Genomic DNA, 12,414 nt, shown 5'->3' on the forward strand with positions numbered 1-12,414 from the left:
CACAAAATTAGTGTTAATATCTTTTCTCTAAGGCACGTGCATTCAACAGAAAAAACAATATTCAGTTATTTTGTAAGGAATTCCTCATGGCGTCCCGTACCATTGCAATTACCATGGTAACGCATGGTAGTTTCTGGTCCATAGGCACTATAAGAATTTGTGAGGGCAGATTTTATGTATTCTTTATTAATTATCACAAATCATCCCTTTATTAAATTTATTTACTTTGTGTTTGAAACAGTTTTAAGCATTTGAAGCAAGATGTGGGACGGAGAGACACCCGCCCCCGCCTTTGAGTTGGTCATTGTTAGGGGGGTGTGTTAGGTAACAATAGTCTCGAGTGTGTAAAGGGATTGGACAGGTAAGGGGGGGTACCCCTCCGTCCCATATCTTGCCTGTTATAGTTTTACTACAGCCAAACTTGTCTTGGTCCCCTGGTTTCGATTTTAGTTTGTACGTAAAGACTACCAGAAATCATTTCGCAACTCGGCATACATTGTTGTGTATTAATTTTTTTTTTTTAATTTTTGGAGTCGACACCTCACGTGCTAAAGCGATATTTCTCCTTTAGTTAAGCCAGTTTTGAAGTTTCTATGAACTATTAATGCCAGTAATAATTTTTGCGGAGGTTTTTTTTCCTAAATTAGCGAAAAATAACTGCGAATTTTAATTATTCTAAAGAAAAAACGGCAGGCTAATGTCAGGTTTGGTAAATTGCATTTTTCTTCAACAAGCTTGTATCTCTTCGTCAGTTTTTAAGTCTGTATGATTGCGCATGACTCAAGAAGAAAAAATCAGTTACATAGAGTAAAGTAACACCAGTGGTGTAAAAGTAACACATAAGTGTGGTCACCTGATAACACCAGAAGTGTTGCCTTTGACACCAGAGATTTTGCCGTGAAGGTGTTCCTGTAACCAGGTTGATTGAAAGTTTGGTAAGTAAAATTGATTAGCCAACTGCTGTAATTATGAACAACAATTGAGGGACAAATGTCAGTTTTTCAGGCACGGTGTTGAGGCTAAGCAAGGCTGGCAGCTCGCGCGTTAACCCCGCCTTATATCCACCTTTGCATGGGCCTCTTAGTTTCACGTGGATCCGAATCTCGACTAGTAATCCGTCGTTGATTCACTGACACCAGGACACGGCGTAATGGATGGAGGGAAGCCGCGTTGGGATCACCAATCGAGAGCCAGACCCGTATATGAAATGAACACTTGGTAGCCTAGTTTTGAATCCAGCCGGGTCAGGCAACTGGATAAAAAGTCGATTCCCGCCATAGCTACTGATTCTACTGCGTCAAACCATTATGCACATCAGGCAAGGGGGATTTTTGCAGGTCTAAAGGCAGCGTTAAACATTTCTACAATATTAGGGACGCCAAACAGTTTTAGGAGCCTCCTACATTAAAGGCAATGGGATATGATCGGCTACATGGTTCCTCCGCGCCTCGGAGGTCTTTGTATTAATGAATACAGAACAAACAGTGTAACAACAACGTTAAAGGAGCTTTTGTTGGGATCATGAGCAAACTATCAGTACCTCGATACATTAGACCTTGATGTGTCTTGATATCATAATGTACTTTGATCGTAGTGGGTCAACACTGGCCACCATATGAAGTGCGCGATTATAAATTTCTGATGCACAAGTGCGACTGCATCTGCTTACGCTGCAGCATTAGTGGCATTGGCGTGTACGGGGGCATATTCGTACTTCCTCCAAGGCAAACATGGCAAGCAACAACCATATTGGAGAAACGGGAAAGTGGCGCACCCCCTCTGATATCAAGCTCTTGAAAGAGGAGATACTTCCCGGAGATCGAGTGGAATTCTTGCGAAGCTTTGGCTTCGCCCACTGGGGTATATACGTCGGGCGATATAGCGGGATAGAGCACGCTGTCATCCACTTCGGCATTTTCGAAGGCGCGGTGGATTTCTCCATAAGAAAGACATCTGGCATTGCGGCTTCTGCGGACAATAAGCCCGAGATTCGAGCCGACTCGATTGCGACGATACTGGGGGGTTCGGGTAAAGCTCGGATCAACAACTCCAGAGACAAACAGCAGCAGCCTTTGCGAACCGATGCCATTGTTGAATTAGCCAAAGAAATGGAAAAAGAGAAACCCCAGATTGATTACAATGTGGTACTACAAAACTGTGAGGACTTTGTCAATGCTTGCCGATATGGCGACACAGGCAGTGAGCAGGTTAAAGACTTACTTTCGACTGTTGTCTTAGGTCAAACAGGTAGGCCTAGGCTCTCTCTATCTGAACGCACTAAAAATACAACTTGACCTGTGTCTTGACTTAACCACACCAATACGACAAGTAAAAACAAAATCGCCGTTTTTCCTTTTGACAATTTTCATGGGAAACTTGCAATGACAATACTGGCAAGATGGGAACAGAATTCTAATGAGTTTTCATAACTCTTACACTAGATTCTGAATATGTCACTCAGTACTCACGCCGTTTTATCTATCTGAAAGTTGGAATATAAGTTCGTATGTCCATTGAGTATACTTTCTACCAAACTTCAGTGAACCCTGTTAACAGACATATGTAGATTAAGAGAGAGAGAGAGAGAGAGAGAGAGAGAGAGAGAGAGAGAGAGAGAGAGAGAGAGACACCCCACTCCCTTCCCTCAAAGAGCCCTCGGGCCTTGATCATCAGTCTTTCGTCTATTTGCAGCTGGTTCACTATTTGCGGGGTTACTGAACAACCTGAAGTCTCTTTTCACTACAAAACAGCCACCAAAGTAGGCATCATCGACTCTCAGAAACCTGAGTAAGTCTGATCTTAAGGCAAACTTCAGGAGGACAGCAATGGAATGTATTCTATCAACTATACAACCAAAAAATAGAACCGAAGAGTGGAATACCAGCTTGTTTTTTAAATTCCATTTTGTGCTCGTGTATTAAGAAACTTTAATGGACTCTAATTTTGTCACTACTTCAAGTACAGTAATTATGTAGTTTAATGTGATGGGATAGGTTAATTTTTTCAACACCCCTATATGGAGGTATTTTTGTCATTTTCAATGTAATTTTGCAATCTTCAATAGTGCGATTTTTCTTGACTAAGTTATTTTCCGGGGTGGATCTTGTCGACACCTGCGGCCTTCATAATGGATAGATTTTCTCCCTGGTTGCCTAATTACTTTGTCTCATTCTATTTAATTATTTAAAAAATACTATTCATCATTATCATAGTATTACTCTTGTACTGTTTGTACTAATTTAAGGCGAAAGATTAAATGTAAATTGACTGTAAAGTAAGATGACCGTACCACAAAGACAGCTTCTGCCGTGCCGTAGTAACACATGTAATACCAAAGTTACTCAAATGAGAAGCGGGGCAAAATGAGTACAAAGGCCCATAGGACCAAGAAGTGGAAAAAAGCAAAACAAAGGCTTTTCTGTACTGATCAGGAAAGCCAGAAACACATTCATGGGCGCCAGCGATTACCCCGATTGGACATCACTGACGACACAGTCGAAAGACACAGATGCAAAGTTCGCTCAGTCTATCGATATTAAGGGGGGCACTGCGTAAACAGTCACGTTACATGATACATGTAGGCCTACATCACGAAAACAACTGTTTTAGTGGACGAGCTTGTATGGCCTTGTGTGGCGTTATGATTTGAAAGAAAAGTGAAGTATTTATAAATAATATAACCTCGTTGTGTGTATAGACCATTTTGCTCAGTCGCTTGTTGATGTTGCTTCATGTAGACATGAATGAAGTCAGTTCGGTTTCTGAAAGGAAAGGTCATTCGCGGGGAGGAAAGCTCCAAACATGTTCAATGTAGGCTAGAGTCGGGTTTTAAAAGCTGTAATGCAGTAGGCTGACCTTGCTCTTGCGCACTGCTTTTCCTCTCCAAAGCGCTTTCTAATAATTACGGCAGTGCACTGTCGGAACGTCGAACTGCTCATTGTGTACTTATCAATGGTATGCGTGTTATAAAAGACTATCAACTTGAAGGAACGAGGGACTTTTCCAAAAAGATTGCGCAAAGCACAGCATTTGCAGCCTGGGAAATCCCATTTCGTTGAACCTTGCCGCTGGTGTCAAGTGTTTTAAATTATAACCAGCTTATGTGCTATATTACTGCATTATACAGTAGGCCTAGTTGTTCTTTTGCGATTAGCCCTGGTTTAGACTGTTGACTTGGGCCTATTCTCTGTTAATTTCAGGTCATGATAAAACCGACCCGTTTATGATTGCAATCTGTTTGAGAGGTTTAGAGCTTACATTTTCTGGGTGTTGCTCTGAATTATGCATATTTTCATTTTTTCTGTCTATATTTATTCAACTTTGACTCTTTTTAGCTAGCATTTGCCGGTAGGAAGTAATCTTGTAGAATTTCTGAATTATAGTTTTCTTTATTATTTGCGCAATGTGTGCTTTTTAGTTGTATTGCAGTCATGGGGTGGAAGAGCATTGTAAACGTTTAGAATTTAAACACCATAGTCTTTTGCACGCACTTTATTTTCTATGGTATACGTGTTCAGCTTTCTGGAATCGGCTTAGCATCTAAACACATTCCTGAACGCATTAAAAAGAACGTGTCACGGTTAATCATGTAACAAAAACTGGGTACAAAAGTGTTTAGAAATATCCAACTCTACGTTCCCTTGTTTAGAGTGTACTGCAAATGTCGATGATAACATTCTGCCAGACACCTTCATTCCGTTCATGTCTAAACCGACAGTTGTAAATAAAGACACGCCCGACCGGTATACCAGGCACGATATGGGACGGAGGGGTATCCCCAACCTGTGCAATCACTATACACACTCTAGACTATTGTTACCTAACGCATCCGCCCTAGAAGTCTGTAAAGGATTCCTGAGATGCCGATCAAACAATGACCAACAGAAAGTCGATGGCCTTTCTCTCCGGACCATCCCATATCTTGCTGAAAATGCCGGCCAGTGTGATCTCAAACGGGGTTGCCGTTCCACCCTAATGCAATGCTTTTATGTTGCACACCGACGAAATGGGACAGTCTTTGTTGTTACACGTCAGAGACTCTTGACCGGGAAAATCCTCAGTAATTTGTCCCACCAACTACTGCACAATACTACTGCCCTGCAATGATAACCCTTTGAATCACATATTGAAGTCCGATATTGTTCTATTGACCATTACATGGGTGCAATTTCGGTGTATGCTTTTATATATGTAAATTTAAGAACAATTTCCCGACTTTTTCCCTTCTTTCTCGAAGCCTGTAAAAAGCCCTATACCAAGTCTTACAAGCTCACCCTTTATAAAAGGCACTTTAAGATATCTCGCCCTCCCCCGATTATTTCCCCTCTCTGGATATGCCGCCCAGCGTCAATCCTCACTGTTGACACTGTGAAAAGCAACCAAACTATCCATTTTGTGACCCCAATCTGTTACTGATAACTCGGTGAAATGTTCGTTTGCACTTTGCATTTCATAAAAGCGTGTAATTATGTATAAATATTTTAAAATCACTCAGAACAATTCTGATTGATAAATAATTGGGACATCTGAAATAGAAGTCTTCTGCGGAACAAAAATGGCGGGCATAAGCAGACTGACCGTTAGGGTCATGCCTGCTCTGGACATGCGTTTGGATCATGCAACCAGACTAGACGCCATATTTACGTACCGTATTTCTGGGAATTTCCAGTTTGCGCAATAAACAACTATTGCGGAATTCTTCAGGGGATTCCCGAGTTCAAGCACCCCTTTGGCATTCATCTGTATGTTTATGGAAAGTGTGCTTAAAAAAAGTATATAATGTAACCTCAAATTAAAGCAGACGTGAGGAAGATCGACCGATTTCCTGGCGTAACAATCCGTCTGCCGCTTGAGTATATCGCACTTGCTCGACACGTTTCCCCTGCATTTAGCAGTCGCGTGCTGGAGTACATTGCTTGCCGGCAATCCTGTTGAGCCAACGTCGATCCGGACAAGGATGGCTAGCAACAACCATTTTGGGATGGTGGGTCGCTGGCACGAGCCTAATGCTCAAGACATGAATGACTTGGAAAGGACGGTACTCCCGGGGGATCGACTGGAGTTCAGCCGGGCAGGTGAATGGTATGCACACTGGGGTATATACGTCGGTGAATACAATGGGATGGAGCACGCTGTCATTCACTTCGGGATGTTTGAAGGAGGGGCGGCCTTCTCCAAGAAGAAGACGTCAGGCAGTGCGGTTTCTGCAAATAGCAAGCCCGAGGTACGAGCTGACTCCATTCGGGCGGTGCTGGGCACGTTGGGCAAAGTGAGAATCAACAACTCTATGGACAAAGCGAAAACTCCTTTGTCTGCTGACGCTGTTGTGAGAAGGGCAAAGAAAATGCACCGAGAGAGAGTAGCTGTTGATTATAATCTTATCAAAAGCAACTGCGAGCACTTCGTGAATCTTTGCCGGTACGACAATCCAACCAGCGATCAGGTGGATGCGGCATTTACGGGGGCAAGGACTGGTTTTGGCGTAGCAGGTTAGTATACGCACGTATTGGTATCTCAGTCAGAAAGTATAGGACTGTCCAACCTAAAATCTGAGTTTGGGAAAAAACCTTTTTTACTGAGAAGCCGTTGCATTTGCCTTGTTCCCTGAATCTGTCATATTCAGTCTACTATGTTTAATGGGGTGCTTATTCCAGATTTTGTACTCAGCAAATCAGTATACACGTAGTCTGTGAGTACTTTGCCGACCATCGGCTTTATTTTTGATAAATAATATTTTACACACACTCTGCCGTGGGTGGACGCCATGTTTGTTGGTGTTGAGCACCCCGGCCAACATAGTCACGTGACTTAGTAGGTGCACAGTCTATGTCATTGGCTTGGCTATACCCGGACTCAGCTTACGGATTTACTTTGTCCAATTAAAGAAAGACGGCTGGCCATTATCATATTTTCTTTTGATGAAGCATGGTTAGCGTATTTCACGGCTAATCTAGACGAATTCATCGCAACTATCCTAACTCTGTAACTTCACGGGGGATACAGATCAGAAAAAACAACGTGTTGTAGCAAAGCCACGGTACTTCTTCTTTGACCACTTCACCTGAAGCGCTATTAAGCTGCCTATTTCTTGTTTTTAAGCCTGAAGAGTCCATTAAGACTTTTAAGACAAAATCTCATTTGTACATGTGCGAAATGAGCCATTTCGAAACAAGGCCGAGGTCATGCACTGGGGAATACCAACGCGCTCACGAGGTCTAATTTGCCCCATTTATCAGTGCGGCCATACCGTCGAATCACAAGCGCGCTTTGTTCCCGAATGACCTTGCCTGTTAGAATACCGAAATAAATCCTCCGCACAACGATCAGCAACCGGAATGACATTCAAATTGAAACTGGGAAATACTGTGGAATGAAGCCGTCCACTTTGTGACGGGGCCATTTTAAATATTTGAAGATTGTCCTCCGTAAAGCGTATTTCGTCGTTAACTGTCAATCTGTCTTCGTTTACTTTGGTAGGCGCGGTTGTTGCTATCTTGGGAATTGCGATGGCAGTATTGAGGCCTCGGAATCAGTAATCTCGGGATGCAAGGTGTTGAGCAGATGAAGTTACGGAGCTGTGAGGATGCCACAAAACACCTTTGACCCAGATTTGAGGGAGATGTACCTTTGAGGGAGATATAGCGCCAACTTCAGATTATAGAAACAGACTGGCTGATCGCTGTATACCAATTATTATCCATGTGCAGTGGCGCGTACAACAGGTTTGTTTCCAACCACGGTGACAATTTACGTCTCAATTTTCTCTATACGCAGCTGCTTGGACAGCCTGATTTGAAGATAGATCCAGTAATTAATCTGTTTCAGGGCCACCGTAGATTGGATTATGATGGAGTGTTGGATCAGCTACTGATGTCCGTTAAAAACCGCAAGATTCTGTATCAATGAGCATGTCTCCTGATTTTAAGTGCATATGGGAATACATGTACATTCACTCTGTTAGTTTTCCCCTCTTGAGTGCATGTGTACCATTCGAAAGTTTTAAATCTGTTCGGCTTATTGAAACGCGTTCAGTAAATTAGCCGTCATGTTAAATTTTAGAGAGACATTTTCTTTGGTAAAAATTTTGAAGGCCACAAGCAAGGACTATTACACTATGCGTTTGTGCACATTCACGTTTCACCTTTTTGGGGGGTTCTTTCATTGATCGAGTTTGGTTCTTAGCTGAGGGTTGCTCTGTTTGACATGATCAATACGAGAAGCTAGACGATGTTAATTTTTAACAATGTAATGCATTTAGGGATTAGTCACGGACATTGTGTTGATGTAAATTTAATCTGTAGAAATTCTTGCACACAGTAAGTAGTGGTGTTAATTTGTTTTGTTTTCTTTGATTTTAACTGTACATGTAAATGACGTTGCATCTAATTTACACCCAAGGAAATTGGGTTCATGTAAATTTAATCTGTAAAAATTCTTGCACACAGTAAGTAGTGGTGTTAATTTGTTTTGTTTTCTTTGGCTTTTTAAATGTACATGTAAATGACGTCGCATCTAATTTACATCCGAGGAAGAGATTAAGATTTTTTCGGGGAAATGACAAAGCATGTTTTTAGTAAACGTATACAACATCCAAAGAGTGCACAGAGTTATTCCTCTACTTGATTTTTTATGAATTTACAACCAATGTCCCATCTACCGTAAGCATGACCGAAGCTTTCATGAGATGAGTACCATGCATAAGCACCAGTGCTACCAATCACAAACTCGTGATTATTCTTTTTAGTCAGTTGCTATCACTCCTGGCCTTTTTGCGCTATAGTTAAAAAAAATGCTGGCATACCACGCACTTTGAATCGGGCTAATTGTCTTTTGTCACGTCTGGGCAATGTGTACAGTTGCCTGGGCAATGTGACGCGTCGCTATGGAAATTAGTTGCCATGAGATGTGCGGCGGTTGGAGCCGTACATGGAGCCTTATTGTCAAGGGAAAGACCATGCAGTGTATGGAACATTGGGTAGGCAGTGGGGTGTGATGCGCTCTGATCCCAAAGGCCCATCTTGTGTCAATAATCGACCAAATGCCTTGAACTGTCTTTAATTTCGATTTCAATTCACGGTTTTGCCTCTTTTCTTTCAAAATGACACGATCGGGCTCGCTAGCATATAATCAGCAGGGCGAGTCCTGCATGCACAAGGCAGGGTCATTTACTTATCACTCTAACAAAACATGGACGGTCAGGTACAAACTGAATAAACTCTGTTAACTTACTGGGCGATGGTTTTAATTTAGACTGATGTCATGTGCCATGTACATCAATGAAAATGATAATCAACACCATTTATCAGGACACACGTTTTTCAGAGATGTCTTTAAAACATACTGATACCTTCAGTGCGTGTTTGGTTTCGGTGTTAATTATCTCACTGTGATTACAAACTGGCATAACGATCACAACGATACCGTAGGCCCATATCAGGCCCGTTGCAAGACCAGAGACTGGGGGGGGTCGTCAAACCCAAAAGTGGAACTTTTGGCACTGTGAACACATATTTTTATACAAAGGCCCATCATAATGTCCTTTGGAGCACAACCTCAAACAAGTTCCATGTTTGTCGCGAACCAAAGGATGCATGTCAGAATCGTATAGGCCCCCTACTTCAGTTTTCAATATTCACGGCGGATTGTAAATTGGCCTGGTAATGAATTTGCTCTTCACCCTGCACTTTGAATCGGGCGCGGGGTGACGGCGAGCGAATGATATGAACATGATTATTAAAACAATCTCAGAAAATCCCATCAAAAAAATGAGAAGTTCTAAAAAAGTGATAAATTCTAGTAAATCATTAATACCTCCACTCACCTAACTAAAAATGGTAAAAAATAATATTTTAGGGCGCATTTCATTTTGCACTGCGGAAAAGAAATCGGACCAAATTAACATGTCATTGGAACTTTGTAGCGGGTATATGAAATCGACATTTATGAATAAAAATATTTGGAGATTGATTAAATTTCACCTTTTGTGAAATTGGAGATAAAATGTTGCTCCATACACAAACGTTAGAAGTGAAATGTCGAAGTGCCCATTGGGTCCACGCCACTTTCCGGTGCGCATTCGTCAATCGTAACGTGAAGCAGCGCACGAACGAGTGTTTTCATTACGCCTAAACTTTCTCGAATCCTCAAAAATATCAATTTTAGTGGGCTAGATTAGTGTCCTGAGTCCTTGCTGGGTGGGCCATGCAGCTGTTCCTTTTAAGACCATTAGAATGATAAACAACATGGATTACACAACCGTAAAAGACAAAAACCAACAGGTGTACCACACAATGTTTGAGGTGCAAACGGTACTTACAGGGCATACATTACAAGTCTTTCAGGACTGGTTTCCTTCATTTTCAACACGTGAGCAGAGCCAATGTAAACGACAACCAATGAAAACTGCCTTGTCCCCGCGTCCGGAACGCTGCGCCGCGCCGGTGGTACGCGTAGCTGGCCGGCCACGGCGTCGGTCCGGGTTCTGCTGCGCTGCAGGCATGGAGTGGGGTTTAGTAACTGATTTCATTCTTTAAAAGTTGCCGTATAAACCACCTGCATTTCATTATAAACCGTAGAGATATTTTGCGCGTGAGAATCAATGTATAAACCGCGGATTACATTCAGAAAGTTGTAGTAGGCCCCTATATTAAAGTCACATTTTTATTAAAAAACAAACAAACACACACACCAACGAGCGGACCTTGAAAGCGAGCAGGCCCGACCCCCCCCCGGCCTACGGGCCTGCATATTGTACAGTAGTTTTTTATGATGGAGGTTTATTGCCCGGAATATGCCGATTGTGAACAATTGACACAGAGGTAGGCTGTGACCTTGACTCAAGGCTATCTCTTCAAGGTCACAGCCTATGTCTTTGTCAAATAGTCACAATCTCATTGAGAATGGGGAGAACAAGTTATTTAATCATCAAAATCCAGACATCCATCGCTGCACACACGTACCTACGTACTATAACTTTCACGACAGCTCACGTGTAGTGAGAGAGAACAGATTATTCGTTCAGAAACTTACCTAAGAATGCTTCTCTGATCATAATCCGGATGTATGTACCCCGAAACGAAGTAATTTCCTACTTTCCAACGGTGACGAAGGGTTTTAGATGAGAAAGCATAACTCCCACGGTTGCAAATGTTGTCTTCGTTTGAAGAGGCAGTGAGCGGCGGCTGGGGTCCTCAAATTAGCCATTCGCCAAACGTGCTTGGTGGTCCCCAGCTCCGCAGAGTTACAACGCTAGCATCAAAGGCTACAAACTAGCACATTTCCACGGGTAACTTCCTTTTGAACTTGTCAGAAAATGAAGACACAGGGTGTGCACTACGAACCACTGATGATGCTGACTGCATGCCAGTGTGTCTAACTTTATAAGCATGCACTCTGCGTGTGAACAAAATAGTTATTCACCAACCGAAGTGTTACCAATTTCCGGTTGGGGCCAGAACACCTGCACCAACCATTCCTTCCTCCATTCACCAACATAGCTGGCCACCCTAGACAATGGATGGAATTTATCTCACGTGACGGCTCAAAGCATTTGTAAAGATGTTTTGTTCCGTTGTCCAATGTAGACAAAAACGGGACGGAGGGACGGAGTTTATGGTAGAGAAACTGACTCCAAATGTAGAGATTATTTGATTCGAATGGGCTCGAACTTCTCGTCCTTTCGAATAAAAGAATCTCCAGTTTTTTATCGTTTAGTCTATCCTTACATTATTTTTGAGTTAATTTTTAGACCGGTAAAGTAGCATAGGGTAATTTGGGGCCATTTCTAACAAGTATGTTATCATTTCTTCTCAGTTGACAATTTCTCTTCTTTTCAGAGCATTGTGATACTCATCTAAACCTCAATGCAGAAAAAAAAGGAATTTCAACATTTGTTGGCGTCTTAGGGCTTAAAAAAAAGGTGACCAAAGTTACCCTGAGTTTTGGGCAACATTGGCCACCTTCTGCTCTTGGTCTTCATGAAAACGGGGCATGAAAATCAAAATAAAAATGGTTACCATGGTTACCAAAACAATGAAAATGTTAATGAATAACTATTTTTCTTAATAAAGTGATACTAAAGACATTATGTACGTCCGCATCCACTGTAAGTTTGAGAGAATAACGTTTCAAACCCTTTTGTGTGTTACCAAAGTTACCCCATGTTACGGTCAGAAAATCAGAAAAGCCAGAATATTCTTTCCAACCTCTTTTCAGCTAAATGATTGGTGAATGCTTTTGGACATTGTATGGGCATACCTTTCGTCGTCAACACTCTCGTCGACCTCAAGTTCCCCAGCAGCAGGTAACCCCGAGCTGTACGAAAAAACGCAGCTCATTAAGAACATCAGAAAAAATGGGAAAACAGTTGAAAGCACCCGAACATGTTTCCACATGACACAGGATTAACAGGATTTT

General features: G+C 42.1%; 2 protein-coding genes across 3 annotated transcripts; both read left to right on the forward strand.

The window, feature by feature from the left end:
* Nucleotides 1-1,448: 1,448 nt before the first annotated feature.
* On the forward strand, nt 1,449-4,598 carry LOC147795886 (phospholipase A and acyltransferase 2-like). 2 transcript variants are annotated; one of them, XM_087130511.1, is made up of 2 exons: nt 1,449-2,207; nt 2,692-4,598. In XM_087130511.1, the coding sequence occupies exons 1-2, from the start codon at nt 1,731-1,733 to the stop codon at nt 2,716-2,718; spliced, it is 504 nt and encodes a 167-aa protein (XP_086986637.1). In that variant the 5' UTR covers nt 1,449-1,730; the 3' UTR covers nt 2,719-4,598. The 2 variants fall into 2 exon arrangements, with proteins under 2 accessions (XP_086986637.1, XP_086986636.1); XM_087130510.1 differs by having other exon boundaries at nt 1,461-2,247.
* A 1,169-nt stretch (nt 4,599-5,767) lies between these two features.
* LOC110990730 (phospholipase A and acyltransferase 3-like) lies at nt 5,768-9,227 on the forward strand. The gene has a single exon (XM_087130512.1). It carries the CDS (start codon nt 5,957-5,959, stop codon nt 6,491-6,493), a length of 537 nt encoding a protein of 178 aa, XP_086986638.1. The 5' UTR covers nt 5,768-5,956; the 3' UTR covers nt 6,494-9,227.
* Nucleotides 9,228-12,414: the final 3,187 nt, after the last annotated feature.

Source organism: Acanthaster planci, linkage group LG20, assembly GCF_054643075.1.
Source record: "Acanthaster planci isolate LZ-2023a linkage group LG20, COTS_SCS, whole genome shotgun sequence".
Lineage (NCBI taxonomy): Eukaryota > Metazoa > Echinodermata > Asteroidea > Valvatida > Acanthasteridae > Acanthaster > Acanthaster planci.